This window comes from Mustelus asterias, chromosome 18 (assembly GCF_964213995.1).
Source record: "Mustelus asterias chromosome 18, sMusAst1.hap1.1, whole genome shotgun sequence".
Classification (NCBI taxonomy): domain Eukaryota; kingdom Metazoa; phylum Chordata; class Chondrichthyes; order Carcharhiniformes; family Triakidae; genus Mustelus; species Mustelus asterias.
The window spans coordinates 90,482,167-90,497,808 of record NC_135818.1 but is presented as its reverse complement, the minus strand read 5'-3'; the positions used below and the strand labels follow the sequence as shown (position 1 = coordinate 90,497,808).

Genomic DNA, 15,642 nt, shown 5'->3' with positions numbered 1-15,642 from the left:
TGGAGGGCAGTTGAGAGTCAACCACATTGCTGTGGCTCTGGAGTCACATGTGGGCCAGACCAGGTAAGGACGGCAGATTTCCTTACCTAAAGGGCATTAGTGAACCAGATGGGTTTTTCTGACAATCGACAATGGTTTTGTGGTCATCAGTAGATTCTTAATTCCAGCTATTTTTTACTGAATTCAAATTCCACCATCTGCTGTGGTCATATGGAGCTGGTAGAAAAAGTAACATGCCTGAATATTGGGAGAGTTTAAAATTCAGCAAAGGAGGACCAAGAGATTGAGCAAGAGAAGAAAACTAAAGAATGTGAGTAAACTTGCAAGGAACATAAAAAGTATTTCAGTATTTAAAAAGAAAAAGTTGATTGAAGACAAATGTAGGTCCCTTACAGTTTGGAACAGGAGAACTGATAACAGAGAACAAGAAAAAGGTGGAACAATTAAACAATTACTTTACTTCTGTCTTCACAGAGGAAGACACAAATAACTTCCCAGAAATGTTAAGGAAGCAAGGGTCGAGTGAGAAAGAGGAATTGAAGGAAATTAGTATAAGTAAACGTACAAACATATGAATTAGGAGCAGGAGTAGGTTATTTGGCGCTTTGATCCTACTCGGCCATTCAATAGGATCATGGTTGATCTGTTTGTGTTGAGCTCCACATTCCCAGCAACCCCCGATAACCTTTGATTCCCTTGCCCAAAAAGAATCTATCTACCTTGTGTATAGATGGGTCTTTTTCTAAATGGAGGTCGGTCACCAGTGGTGTGCCCCAGGGATTTGTTCTGGGACCCTTGCTGTTTGTCATTTTCATAAATGACCTGGATGAGGAAGTGGAGGGATGGGTTGGTAAGTTTGCCGACGACACGAAGGTTGGTGGGGTTGTGGATAGTCTGGAGGGATGTCAGAAGTTACAGAGGGACATAGATAGGATGCAAGACTGGGCGGAGAAGTTTGCAGATGGACTTCAACCCAGATAAATGCGTAGTGGTCCATTTTGGCAGGTCAAATGGGATGAAGGAGTACAATATAAAGGGAAAGACTCTTAGTACTGTAGAGGATCAGAAGGACCTTGGGGTCCGGGTCCATAGGACTCTAAAATCGGCCCCGCAGGTGGAGGAGGTGGTTAAGAAGGCATATGGTGTGCTGGCCTTTATCAATCGGGGGATTGAGTTTAGGAGTCCGGGGATAATGATGCAGCTATATAAGACCCTCGTCAGACCCCACTTGGAGTACTGTGCTCAGTTCTGGTCGCCTCATTACAGGAAGGATGTGGAAAAGATTGAAAGGGTGCAGAGGAGATTTACAAGGATGTTGCCTGGATTGAGTGGCATGCCTTATAAGGATAGGCTGAGGGAGCTCGGTCTTTTCTCCTTGGAGAGATGTAGGATGAGAGGAGACCTAATAGAGGTATATAAGATGTTGAGAGGCATAGATCGGGTGGACTCTCAGAGGCTTTTTTCCAGGGTAGAAATGGCTGCTACGAGAGGACACAGGTTTAAGGTGCTGGGGTGTAGGTACTGGGGAAATGTTAGGGGGAAGTTTTTCACACAGAGGGTGGTGGGCGAGTGGAATCGGCTGCCGTCAGTGGTGGTGGAGGCAAACTCAATAGGGTCTTTTAAGAGACTCCTGGATGAGTACATGGGGCTTAATAGGATGGAGGGTTATAGGTAGGCCTAAAAGGTAGGGATATGTTCGGCACAACTTGTGGGGCCGAAGGGCCTTTTTTTTGTGCTGTAGTTTTCTATCTTTCTACCTCTGCCTTAAAAATATAGTGACCCAGCTTCACCACCTGCTGAGGAAGAGAGTTCCAAAGTTGTACAGCACACTGAAGGTAAAAAGTTCTTCGAATCTGAGTCCGAAAAGGGCAACCCCTAATATTAAAACAATGCCCCCCCAGTTGTGGACTCACCCACAAGAGGGAAAATCATTTCTGTGTCTACCTTGTCAATACCATTCAGGATCTTACATATTTAAATCAAGTCATCACTCACTCTTCTAAGCTTTAGTACAAACAAGCCCAGTCTGTCCAACCTTTCCTCATAAGACAACCCGTATCAGTCTAGTAAACCTCCTCTGAAGTGCCTCCAACACATAAAAAAATAGTGCTGGAGAAATTAATGAGCCTAAAAGCTGATTAATCCCGTGTACCTGATAATCTACATCCCAGGGTACTAAAGGAGATGGCCATGGAAATAGTGGATGTTTTGGTTGTCATCTTTCAAACTACTGCAGACCTGGAAGAGTCCCAGCTCATTGGAGTGGCAAAAGTGACCCCACTATTTAAAAAGGAGGGATAAAACAGGGTATTACACATCCAATAGCCCAACATAAATAGTAGGGAAAACGCTAGAGTATTATTAAGGATGTTATAACAGGACACTCGGTGCTTGGTCCTCTGCTCTTTGTGATTTTTATTAATGACTTAGAGGAGGGGGCTGAAGGGTGGATCAGTAAATTTGCTGATGACACCAAGATTGGTGGAGTAGTGGATGAGGTGGAGGGGTGTTGTAGGCTGCAAAGAGACATAGATAGGATGCAAAGCTGGGCTGAAAAATGGCAAATAGAGTTTAACCCTGATAAATGTGAGGTGATTCATTTTGGTAGGACTAATTTAAATGTGGATTACAGGGTCAAAGGTAGGGTTCTGAAGACTGTGGAGGAACAGAGAGATCTTGGGGTCCATATCCACAGATCTCTAAAGGTTGCCACTCAAGTGGATAGAGCTGTGAAGAAGGCATATAGTGTTAGCTTTTATTAACAGGGGGTTGGAGTTTAAGAGCCGTGGGGTTATGCTGCAACTGTACAGGACCTTGGTGAGACCGCATTTGGAATATTGCGTGCAGTTCTGGTCACCTCACTATAAGAAGGATGTGGAAGCGCTGGAAGGAGTACAGAGGAGATTTACCAGGATGCTGCCTGGTTTGGAGTGTCGGTCTTATGAGGAAAGGTTGAGGGAGCTGGGGCTGTTCTCTCTGGAGCGGAGGAGATTGAGGGGAGACTTAATAGAGGTTTATAAAATGATGAAGGGGATAGATCGAGTGAACGTTCAAAGACTATTTCCTCGGGTGGATGGAGCTATTATGAGGGGGCATAACTATAGGGTTCATGGTGGGAGATATAGGAAGGATATCAGAAGTAGGTTCTTCACGCAGAGAGTGGTTGGGGTGTGGAATGGACTGCCTGCAGTGATAGTGGAGTCAGACACTTTAGGAACATTTAAGCGGTTATTGGATAGGCACATGGAGCACACCAGGATGGTAGGGAGTGGGATAGCTTGATCTTGGTTTCAGATGAAGGTCGGCACAACATCGTGGGCCGAAGGGCCTGTTCTGTGCTGTACTGTTCTATGTTCTATGACACTTAGCAAATATCAAGGGGATTAGACAAAGTCAACATGGATTTATGGGCAGCATGGTGGCTGGCACTGCTGTCTCACAACGCCAGGACCCAGGTCACTGTCTGTGCGGAGTCTGCACATTCTCCCTGTGTCTGCATGGGTTTCTTCCGGGTGCTCCGGTTTTCTCCCACAGTCCAAAAGACGTGCTGGTTACGTGCACTGGCCATGCTAAATTCTCCCTCACTGTACCTGAACAGGTGCCGGAGTGTGGCGACTAGGGGATTTTCACAGTAACTTCATTGCAGTGTTAATGTAAGCCTACTTGTGACACTAATAAATAAACTTTAAACTGAAAGGTTTGACAAATCTACTGGAGTGTTTTTGAGGACCTAACTAGTAGAATAACTAAGTGAGAACCAGTGGATGTGGTGTATATGGATTTTCAGAAAGCTTTTGATAAAGTCCCACATAAGAAGTTATTGTACAAAATTAAAGTGCATGGGATTGGGGGTAATATACTGGCATGGACTGACAATTGGTTAGCAGACAGGAAACCACAAGTAGGAATAAATGGGTCTTTTTCAAAGTGGCAGGCATTAACTAGTGAGGTCCCACAGGAATCAGTGCTTAGGCCCCAGCTATTGGCAATATATATCAATAATTTGGATCAGAGAATCAAATGTAATATTTCCAAGTTTGCTGATGACACAAAACTAGGTGGTAATGTGAATGGTGAGAAGAGAATAAAGAGGCTTCAAGACAGCTTGAAGGAGTAAGCAAATACATGGCAGATGCAGTATAACATGGATAAGTATTACCAACTTGGTAGGAAAAACAGAATGGCAGAGTATTATTTAAATGGTGATAGTTGGGAAATGTTAATATACAAAGGGCCCTGGTCACTGTCACTGAAAGCAAGCATGCAAGTGCAGCAGGTGGCAAAGAAGGCAAATGGTATGTTGGCCTTCATTGCAAGAGGATTTGAACAGAGGAGCAAGGATGTCTTACTAAAGCTGTGATGTGGAGATGCCGGCGTTGGACTGGGGTGAACACAGTAAGAAGTCTCACAACACCAGGTTAAAGTCCAACAGGTTTATTTGGTAGCAAATACCATAAGCTTTCGGAGCGCTGCTCCTTCGTCACACATTTCCACTCCATCTGACGAAGGAGCAGCGCTCTGAAAGCTTATGGTATTTGCTACCAAATAAACCTGTTGGACTTTAACCTGGTGTTGTGAGACTTCTTACTACTTACTAAAGCTGTACAGGGCCTGCCACACCCGGAATATTGTGTGCAGTTTTGGTCTCCTCACCCAAGAAGATTTGAGTTGTGGTATGAGGAGAGATTGAGTTGACTGGGCTTGTATTCACTGGAGTTTAGAAGAATGAAAGAGGATCTCATCAAAATGTATAAATGACAGGGCTGGACGTTTATACATGTTTCCCCTGGCTGTAGGTTCTCGAACAGGGGTTCATGGTCTCAGGATACGGAGTGGGCCATTTAGTGGTGTTGTCAGGGGTCTATTTTGGGACCCCTGCTTTTCCTGATATATATTAATGATCTCGATCTTAGCTTGTGGGGCAATTTCAAAGTTTGCAGATGACACAAAACTTGGAAGTATTTAAGAGGATAGTATCGAATTTCAAAAGGACAAAGACAAGTTGATGGAGTGGGCAGATAGATGGCAGATGAAGTTCAGTGTGGAAATGTGTGTGGTGATGGATTTGGGAGGAAGAACATAAAGAGACAATATAAAATAAGGGGTAAAATTCTTAAGCGGGTGCAGGAGCAAACGGACCTGGGTGTATGTGTGCATAAGTATTTGAAGATGGTAGGCAAAGTGGAGAAGGAAGTTAATAACGCACATAGTGTCCTGGGCTTCATTAATCGGGGTAAAGAGTTCAACAGCAAGGTTAATCTGACCTTATGCATGATACTTGTTATACCTCAACTGGAATATTGTGCACGGTTCTGGGCGCCACATATAGGGAGAATGTGAATGCATTGGAGAGAATGTAGAAGAGGTTTACAAGAATGGCTTCAGAAATGAGAAACTTCAGTTATAAGGATAGATTGGAGTAGTTGGGATTTTTCTCCTTGGAGAGAAGGCAAAGAGGATATTTGGTAGAGATGTCATGAAGGGACTGGACAGTGTAGATAGGGAGAAACTGTTCCCATTTGTAAAATGATCAAGAACAAGAATCATACAGTGTTGAAGAGACCCCGCGGCCCATCAAGTCCACACAGACACATTAGAAACACCTGAACTTCCACCTAATCCCATCTGCCAGCACTTGGCCCATAGCCCTGAATGTTATGATGTGCCAAGTGCTCATCCAGATACGTTTTAAAGGATGTGAGGGAACAGCTGCTCCTTGTCCACTCTGTCCATGTCTCTCAGAATGTTGTACACCTCGATTAGATCGTCTCTTAGTCTTCTCTGCTCCAAATAAAACCCAAGTTTACACAACCTCTCATCATCTTAAATTTTCCATCCCAGGCAGCATCCTGGTGAATCTCCTCTACACCCCCTCCAGTGCAATCACATCCTTCCCTAATGTGGCAACAAGAACTGCACACAGTACTCTAGCTATGGCCTCACCAAAGTTCTATACAACTCCAACATGACTTCCCTGCTTTTGTAATCTATGCCTTGATTGATAAACACAGTAAGAAGTCTCACAACACCAGGTTAAAGTCCAACAGGTTTATTTGGTAGCAAATACCATAAGCTTTCGGAGCAATGCTCCTTCGTCAGATGGAGTGGTCTCTGTTCTCAAACAGTTTGAGAACAGAGACCACTCCATCTGACGAAGGAGCATTGCTCCGAAAGCTTATGGTATTTGCTACCAAATAAACCTGTTGGACTTTAACCTGGTGTTGTGAGACTTCTTACTGTGCTTACCCCAGTCCAACGCCGGCATCTCCACATCTTGATTGATAAAGGCATGTGTTCCATATGCCTTTATCACCAACCTACTAACATGCCCTTCCACCTTCAGAGATCTGTGGACAAACACGCCAAGGCCCTTTGTTAACCAGAACTTCCGAGTGTCCTACCATTGATTGAGTACTTTCTTGTCAAATTACTCCTTCCAAAATGTATCACCTCACACCTTTCAGGGTTAAATTCCATCTGCCACTTATCTGCCCTTTTGACCATTCCATCTATATCTTTTTGTAGCCCAATACACTCCGTCTCACTCTTAACCACCCATCCAACCTTTGTGTCATCCGCAAACTTACTAATCCTGCCCCCTATAGTCATCAGTGTCATTTATACAAATGACGAATAATAGGGGGCCCAACACAGATACTTGTGGCACGCCACTGGACGCTGGCTTTCAGTCACTAAAGAAGCCTTCTGTCATCACTCTCTGTCTCCTACAACTGAGCCAATTTTGAATCCACTTTATCAAATTATCCTATATCCCATGTGGATTTATCTTCTTTTCAAGTCTCCCATATGAGATGTTGTCAAAGGTTTTGCTGAAATAATATAAACTGCATTGACTGCACTACCCTCGTCTGGTCACACACCTGGCCACCTCCTCAAAAAATTCAATTAAATTTGTTAGGCATGACCTCCTTCTGATGAAGCTATGCTGACTATCCCTGATCAAGCTTTGCCTCGCCAAGTGGAGATAGATGCTCTCCTTCAGAAATTTCTCTCATAGTCCCACGTTAGTGACAGCGAAACTATGAGAAAACTACTGGTCTGTAGTTCCCTGATTTATCTCTACCTTCTTAAATAGTGGAACCACATTAGCTGTTCTCCAGTCGTCTGACACCTCCCCCAGAGAGGATTTGAAAATTTGGGTCAAAGCCCCTGCAGTCTCCTCCCTTGCCTCCCACAGCAGCCTGGGCCACAATTCATCCGGACCTGGAGATTTATCCACTAGAACTAGTTTTGTTCCAGTGAAAATATAAATAAAAGTCTGTGGGAAGTTGAGCCTTCTGCAATCCTTCCATCTCTATGAAAGCACTTGTAAAAGCCCAGGCTTCTTTAAAACTTTTAAAGAATCTCCTTTTTCAATGTTAGTGCAATGCCAACACCTCCAATACCTTGTCCTTTCCTATGTCAGTTTGTTCAAGAACTTCAGTCTCTCTGTCTGAATTCCATACCACCATCCTCATTCTCTTGGGTGAAGACGGATGTGAAATATTCATTCAACACTCTACCAGTGTCCTCTGGCTCCACCCACAGATTGCCCCCTTGGTCCCTACTCTTTCCCTGGTTATCCTCTTCCCATTGTCCTTTTTTACCTCCCCCCACCCCCCATCTTGCCTGAAGATTTTATATTTTTATTTTTAGTGTCACAAGCAGGCTTACATTAACACTGGAATGAAGTTACTGTGAAAATCCCAGAATATATCCCGGAATGTTGAGTTGCCAATCGTGTCCTTCCTTCAACCATATCTTTGTGGCTACTATGTCACACTTCCACATGTCAATCATTATCTTCATCAATTTTACCTGTAATACTCCTGGTGTTAAAGTAGAGGCCATACAGTCTGGCCTTACTCCCTTGAAACTTAATACAGCTGCACTCCCTCTGACTTGTTTGTTTTGCTGTATGATTCCGTGCCCTTATTCTGCTAACAGTCTGTGTCCCTCCCCCTGCCAAATTAGTTTAAACTCCTCCCAACAGCACTAGCAAAACGTCCCGTAAGGATGTTAGTCCCATTCTGCTTCAGATGTAGACCGGCTCACTTGTACAGGTCCCACCTTCCCCAGAAACGGTCCCAGTAATACAGGAATCTAACGCCCTCCCTCCTGCACCAACTCTTAAGTTGGATTCATCTGTACTATCCTCCTATTTCTGTGCTCACTAGCACATGGCACTGGGAGTAATCCCGAGATTACAACATGAGAGGTCTTGCGTTTTAGTCTACTGCCTAAGACGGCACAGATTTAAAATGATTTGCAAAAGAAGCAAATGTGATGTGGGAAAGGACTTTCTCACAGCAAGTGGTTTGGGTCTGGAATGCATTGCCTGGAAGTGTGGTAGAGGCAGGTTCAATCAAGGCATTCAGGAAGGCATAAGATGATTACTTGAATGGAAGAAATGTGCAAGAATACGGTAAAAAGGCAGAGGAATGGTATTAAGTCAGGGTGTTCATTTGGAGAGGCGATGCCAATGGGCCAAATAGCCTCTTTCTGTACTTTAACAATTCTGTGATTCTGTGATTTAAGATTGAGAGGAGCAATTTCTTCACAAATGGTGCAACTGCTGCCAGATGAGAGGAAAAACACACCAGGTATCACAAGATTACTGTTTCTTCGAGCTTAGTGGCATGTTCCTTTGTTTCAGTGTAGATCACAAGTTCCAGGTCAATATTTCAGTGGGCGTATTTGGAAGGATAGAAGCATCATGGTTATGTTACTGGACTAGTAATCCAGAGTTCTGATGAAAGATCATTAATCTGATACATTAATTCTATTTCTCTCTCCACAGAATTACCAAACCTGTTGCATATTTCCAGCATTTTCAATTTTTATATTAATGATGCAGCAGCCTGGATCTGAAATCTCACCATAGCAGCTAAGGAATTTGATTCATTAAAATAAATCTGGAATAAAGGGCTCTTACTATAATGGTGACCACCAAACAACAAGATTGAAGTAAAAACACATCTGGCTCACCATGCCCTTTAGGAAAGGAAATCTGTCCTCCTTACCCAGTCTGGTCAATATGTGACTCCCAACCCATTGTAGGATGATTGATTCTTAACTGAAAAAGTCTGATAAGCCACTCAGTTATATTCAAGAAAGGGACTCACCACTACCTTTCAAGGGTAATTAGGGATGAACACTGGCCTTGCCAGTGATGCCAACATTCTGTGAATGAATAAAAAGTGATCAATCTATGGAACAGAAACAGAAAATGCTGGAAAGTCTCAGCAGGTCTGACAGTATCTGGGGAGAACAGAGCCAATGTTTCGAGTCTGGATGACTTCGTCTCTGACTCGAGTCATCCAGACTCGAAACGTTAGCTCTATTCTCTCTCCACAGATAGTCAGGCCTGCTGAGATTTTCCAGCATTTTCTGGTTTTGTTTCAGATTACATCATCCGCAGTAATTTGCTTTTTATCTATGGAACTCTGGGGAGGTAGTGGAAGCTGTTCAGTAGATTTAATCAAATTAGATATCAGATTTCTGACAGAATATAACATATTGGGATCTTGTACATGAGTAATTTAGCCATGATGTACATTTTTTAAAAAGTTTATTTATTAGTCACAAATAAGGCTTATATTAACACTGCAATGAAGTTAGTGAAATTCCCCTAGTTGCCACACTCCAGTGCCTGTTCGGCTCAATGCACCCTAACCAGCACGTCTTTCAGACTGTGGGAGGAAACCAGAGCATCCGGAGGAAACCCACGCAGACAGGAGGAGAACGTGCAGACTCCACACAGACAGTGACCCAAGCCGGGAATCGAACCCAGGTCCCTGGCACTGAGGCAGCAGTGCTAACCACTGTGCCGCCGTGCCCCCGGGAATCGAACCTGGGTCCTTGGCACTGTGAGGCAGCAGTGCTAATCATTGTGCCACCGTGCCGCCCCCTGCTGAGTATATCATGCTAGAAACTAGCCTTTCATGGTCCCCAAAACTCTCCACCACTGAGGATTTTCCTCTCTTCATGTTGGGGTCTGTTGCACACTAAGTGATAAGAGACTACAAACTAGATGGATTGTTATTTTTCATCTAGTAATTCTTCTGTTTTGTTGGGCATTCGGTGAACTCGTGAGAGATTTTTTTCCAGAGATGGATAATAGAACTAAGGAGAGGAGGGGGACCCAAATGGAAACTGAAACAAGAAAGTAATTAGGGGCGGCACAGTGGTTAGCACTATTGCCTCACAGCGCCAGGGACCTGGGATGAATTCTGGCCTTGGGTCACTGTCTGTGTGGAGTTTGCACGTTCTCCTCGTGTCTGCGTAGGATTCCTCCGGGTGCTCCGGTTTCCTCCCACACTCCAAAGATGTGTAGGTTAGGTGGATTGGCCATGCTAAATTGCCGTTTAGTGGCAGGGGGACTAGCAGGGTAAATATGCAGGTTTATGGAGATAGGGCCTGGATGGGATAGTTGTTGGTGCAAGCTCAATGGGCTGAGTGGCCTCCTTCTGCGCTGTGGGCATTCTATGAATCTATGAATTGCATTAGTAGAAAGGCTATGAGAAATGGTGAAGATAGAGCAAGTTAGTGGTGAGTTGTGAGAAAACTGTTTGTAGTGGGACTAGGCATAAAATGGTTCGGCACAGACAAGAAGGGCCAAAAGGCCTGTTTCTGAGCTGTAATTTTCTATGGTTCTAATAGGCTGTTATAGAATGTGGGGCAGAATACTAGGGCCCTTTAAACCTTACTATGTCAGGTTTTCAACTAGTCATTGAGTACATTCAAGATCAAGGTTGGTAGACCTTTGGACTCTTAAGCAATCAAGAGATATGGGGACTAGCGGCAAGTGTAGTCAAAGGTTGAATCGAAGATCAGCCATCGTGTTACTGAATTGTGAAGCAGGCTCAAGAGGCACTATAGCCTAATTCAGAGAATTTCATAATGCTAGATTTAGGGAGAACTGGATGCGGATCATACTATTAACAAGGCCCAGTTGAGTTGTTATTGTGTGGGGGCGGGGGTAATTTTGAGGGATGTGAAATTATGGACACTATTTTACCATTTTTTCTCTAAGTGCTGGGCGGACTTGAAACCAGGAGAGTTTCAGATGTGTGAACCTGTGGCTCGCTGCAGAAGTCTGTGGGCAGGGCATAATGTGCCCAAAAGCCTGCAGAGGGAGGTAGTGTGCATGTGCAGGCCTCTGATGCTGCACATGCACATTAGCAGTAGCAGGGGTCTGACAGACAAAGAGAAAGCTGTCAGGCCCCAGCTAGTGCAGGCAGCCTGAAGCAGCTGTCCCCCTGCAATCACAGGGGCCTGCGGCCCAAAATACAGCCCTGCCAACACCCCCCCCGCCACCATTAGTCCCACCCCTGGCACTGCCCAGGTGCCAGACAGGCATTACCCAGGTGCCAGGGTGGCACTGCCAGTCTGGCACTGCCCAAGGGGCACCCCCCCTTGCCTCCCCGGGGGGCCTCAATGGCCTCCGGTTCCACCAGCGAGGCCAAGTCGACTGCTCCCCGTTCAAGGGGAGCTTGTCTATTCCTCGCCGGCACGGTCATAAAGGGGGGCCGAGCCTGGACGATTGAACGCCGGGCTCACTAATGACATGTAAATACTTCTTTACATAAATTTCAATACATTAACCTGCCTCTCGCCCATTTCCAGCGAGAGGCTGACTGCGCCGGAAATCCGGCGCTTGTAAAATGGCGCCAATCGCTTTGCACCCCACTTTACGGGTGCAATGCAATAGTAAAATCGCCTCCTACGTCTCTAAATGTACATAGAAACTAGAAGCAGGAGTAGGCCATATGGCCCTTCGTGCCTGCTCCACCATTCATTTTGATGATTGATCATTAAATTCAGTATCCTGATCCCCCCCTTCCCCCCCATATCCTTTGATCCCTTTCGCCCTGAGAGCTATATCTAATTTCTTCTTGAAATCGCACAATGTTTTGGCCCCAACTACTTTCTGAGGTAGTGAATTCCAGATTCACCACTCTCTGAGTGAAGAAATTTCTCTTCACCTCAGTCCTAAAAGATTTACCCCTTATCCTTAAACTATTTCTTTCCAAACTCACCATTCTTAGTGAGAACATTAACTGCCATTGTTGTGAAATCCTTTATGCAGGCAGCCTGCGTATGGGCATCTGGTGGAACTTCATAGCTACTCAGTCCAGTCACACTGTTTACATACACCATCCTCCCGAGAGATCCATCAAAGTATTGCAGCCAATCTGAGGCAAAACTTTTCACTGTATCATGTTGGCTTTTACAGGTCTCCACGCAATTTCCTGGGAACTGCCCAGCATGAATTGGTTTAGTTTGAACATTGACAGGTTCTGACACTTTCTGTGTGGGAACAGAATCTTCTGCAGATGGATTCAAGTTTGCCTCACTTGTTCTGTAGCTTTGAGATCGGTCTCCAACATGCAGATCTGACTGAGAATCAGTTCCTTTTCCAGCACTTTCATCAACTGCAGACCAAGGCAGGTTAACTGAACAAGGTCCACTGTGATTAGTGCATTGGACACATTCAATTGTTGCACCACTCCAAATTTCCTGACATTCCTCACTCACTCCCCTCTCTCGAAGAGAAATGTTTTCAGAGATTGCCTGAGCTGAGTGCACTAGCTCTAGAGATGCAGATTTTGCACGCTCCTGTCCTTGCTGCATAAGCTCCTGGTAACTCTGGCAAGGTTGGCATGTATCTGCGGAACTTCCCACTTTGGACTCTCCACTTTTCTCTTCAGCAGGCTGTCCTTTAAGATCCTTTAACCTGGACAACTTTGCAGCCAGAGTTCTTGGACGCTCCTTGACAACTGGAAAGGTATTTTTGGTTTGTGAACAATGGGGCAGTTCAATCAGATTGGACTGTGCTTTGGCCACATCTTTGGGGTAAGTTCCATCAGAATGCAAACTCCTTAAAAGATCACTGCAACCACACTGGTCATGCCGTAAACTCTGACTGTGGTAACTTGTTGTAGAATCCGCATATTTTACACCTGGGCTCTGGTACAGACTCTCTATACTCTTAGTTGTCACATTATCTACTGATGGCCTCATGGCTGCATCACCAGCGCTGTCCTGAATAGACACACTGCCTTGAGAAGAGCTTCCTCCATTTTGATCATCACTTAATTGCTTCCCATAGTTTCTCCTGAATGCATCCAGCGAACCAGTTATTAGAGACATGCTCAGTTTCCTGTGGAATCTCGCCTGACGACAGACAGGTTCACAACTGATAGGATTTCTGCCCTCAGAACTTGTGAGGTATTGCGGTAAAATCAGCTGCCGAGATATTGCCACTGATTCAGCAGAGCTCCCAAAATGATGATGACACTGAGAAATGTCCTGAATTCTCCGACAGTCAGTCACAAACACTTGGGGCATATCTACCCCATGTTTCCTATTTATATTTGAGGGTGTTCTTTCATCAGGCATGAGTTGTCCATCTCCCTTTCTTGTTCTTTCATTGAGAATCTCCCAAGCACTCACTGGGCCAGGACGACAGACGTTGTCCCAGTCTGAAGAGTTTCCACGTTCAGTGTCTGCATCTATCAATTTCCTGGGGACAATATGGGTTAAGAGACCTGTAATACCCAGTTCCACTCTCTGTTCCCCCCACTGTATCCTGTCCCTCTGTGCCTTCACCCTAACCCCCTGCTTGCCACGTAGCTCCTCCACGCTCTCACCCCACAACTGCCTTTCTCCTGCCTGCTTTCCTCGTGGCTGCCCCACCTGCTCCCCTTCTGTCTCCCCTACCTGCTCCCCCTCCCCTCCCTGCTCGTCCTGCAAAGCTCCCTTCTGCTCCCCCAATGACCCCTCTTGCAACTCTCCCACGTCTTCCTCCATCTTTGCACGTTCCACCATGTCTGCTTGCTCCACTTCTTGTGATGAATTCTTAGTGACCGACAGGTTCTCACTCTCATAGGCAGCTACGAGTTGGCAAATAGTTGTGCCAGGCTGTGTTGGTTGTGTCTCAGGGCTTTGCTCCTCTTCCAATGGAGACCTCCCATATGCTACTGGCTCTTGACCAGCAGAATGAAGGCCGTGCATTGGGGATTCTATGTAGGGTAGAAGACCACACTGCCTGGAATACAAGACTGGATCTTCACCCTGACAGAGAGCAACACAGGGTTTAGAGTCTGCCTCCAGTCTGGGAGTCTCTGGAACCACAGCCCGCCGGTGCACCGACTTGGATAGTACTGCTACCCGCTCATGTGAAAAACTGAAGTCTGAGTTAACGACAGCAAGCTGGGAAGATCCCTGCTCCTCTGTGGGTTCCATCAGCAACCGTTCCTGTAACAAGAAGGCTCGGACTCCCTCCCCCAAGCAACTGATCAGCAGGTTCCAGGCACTAAACTCCAGCAGGGTGCGATTTGTCTCCCAGCAGGCATCGTACTCATTACGGTCACAGTGGATGTTGATGATATAGATAGGGTGAAGGTCAAGGCCTCCCCGGGGCCCAGTGCCAGGTTCGGGCCTACAAATTAGGCTGTGCCGTCTGAGCAGCAGGTCCAGCTCTTTGTGAATGCGGGTTTTCAGAACCAGCCTTCCGTTGACAAACACCAGTCGCTGGGCTTTGCTGTGGTGGCCCTGGCGGCTAATGAAACCACTCAGCTGGAAGCCGCCACTTGAATGTTGGAGGCGGGCCAGTGCTGCCGCCTTCTGCGGACCATGGATTTGGGCGAAGCGGGTCTGCAAACTGCTGGCTTTGGGCAATCTAACCACTAGTGAGCCTCCGGCTGTGGCAGAGGCATCATCCCGCACAGTGAATGAGACGCCTGGGTGCAGGAGGCTCAAAGCCTGGACCCGGCGGCGGATCTGCTCCCACTCCAAGGGCCGGCCAAGGCGGCGCCGCCTCACTGGCAGCTGGTAGAAGAGGTTGCAAATGGTGACAGTGGTACCAGGACTGGGCCTCCCCATCTCAGCCTCATACACCAGCCGGGCTTGGCCATTGCGGAATAACTTCACCCAGGTCTGGCTGGAACCCTGCGGCCTGCTCACTATCTCCAGCAGGCCTGACAGGTGAGCAATGCTGGCCAGGGCCTCACCGTGACCCCCAGGCCCGGGGAGGAGGCCATTGCTACCCCCTCTACCTGTGTGGTAGCGCGTGCCCGCCAGCTCCAGGGCCGCACGCTCCAGCCCCGCTCCGTTATCAGCCACTTGCACGCGCCCGGCCAGCGCGTCCACGCGAGCTGCCGCGCAGCCGCACCCGGCCTCCAGGCTGTTAAGCAGCAGCTCCTCCAGGCACTGCGCCAACGAGGGCACCCCTAACCCAGAGCGCAGAGCGGCCTGAGTGGCCACCGGCAACGGCCGCACTCGAGCCGGAAGCAGCGGCCTGCTCAGAGCTGCCGCTTCAGCACCCATCCCACTCCTGAACCGCGGCCTGTCCGCTAGGCCCCGTAACCATGGAGACAGGGGCGGTCGCGGGCAACCGCGCATGCGCACTGGCTGCGGTCTCAACGGGAGTGTCGTTCCTGCAATTCTGCGCATGCGGCAACAAGTCAGCAAACCTGGCCCCCAGGCCAAGTGCAAGTCAATAATAAACCCCCAGGACAGGGGTGATTCAATAATAAACCCCCAGGACAGGGGTGATTCAATAATAAACCCCCAGGACAGGGGTGATTCAATAATAAACCCCCAGGACAGGGGTGATTCAATAATAAACCCCCAGGA

General features: G+C 46.8%; 1 protein-coding gene across 4 annotated transcripts in view; it reads right to left on the bottom strand.

Annotated features, from left to right (window-relative positions):
- Window positions 1-15,352, bottom strand: part of mlh3 (mutL homolog 3 (E. coli)) — a 59,081-nt gene extending 43,729 nt beyond the window's left edge. For 3 of the 4 annotated variants that reach the window (XM_078234566.1, XM_078234567.1, XM_078234569.1), the window contains exon 1: window positions 12,042-15,352. In XM_078234566.1, coding sequence (XP_078090692.1) covers window positions 12,042-15,333 — 3,292 coding nt within the window. In that variant the 5' untranslated portion in view covers window positions 15,334-15,352. The remainder of the gene's footprint in view (window positions 1-12,041) is intronic. The other variant, XM_078234568.1, reaches the window with a different exon arrangement.
- Between the last annotated feature and the right edge of the window lie 290 nt (window positions 15,353-15,642).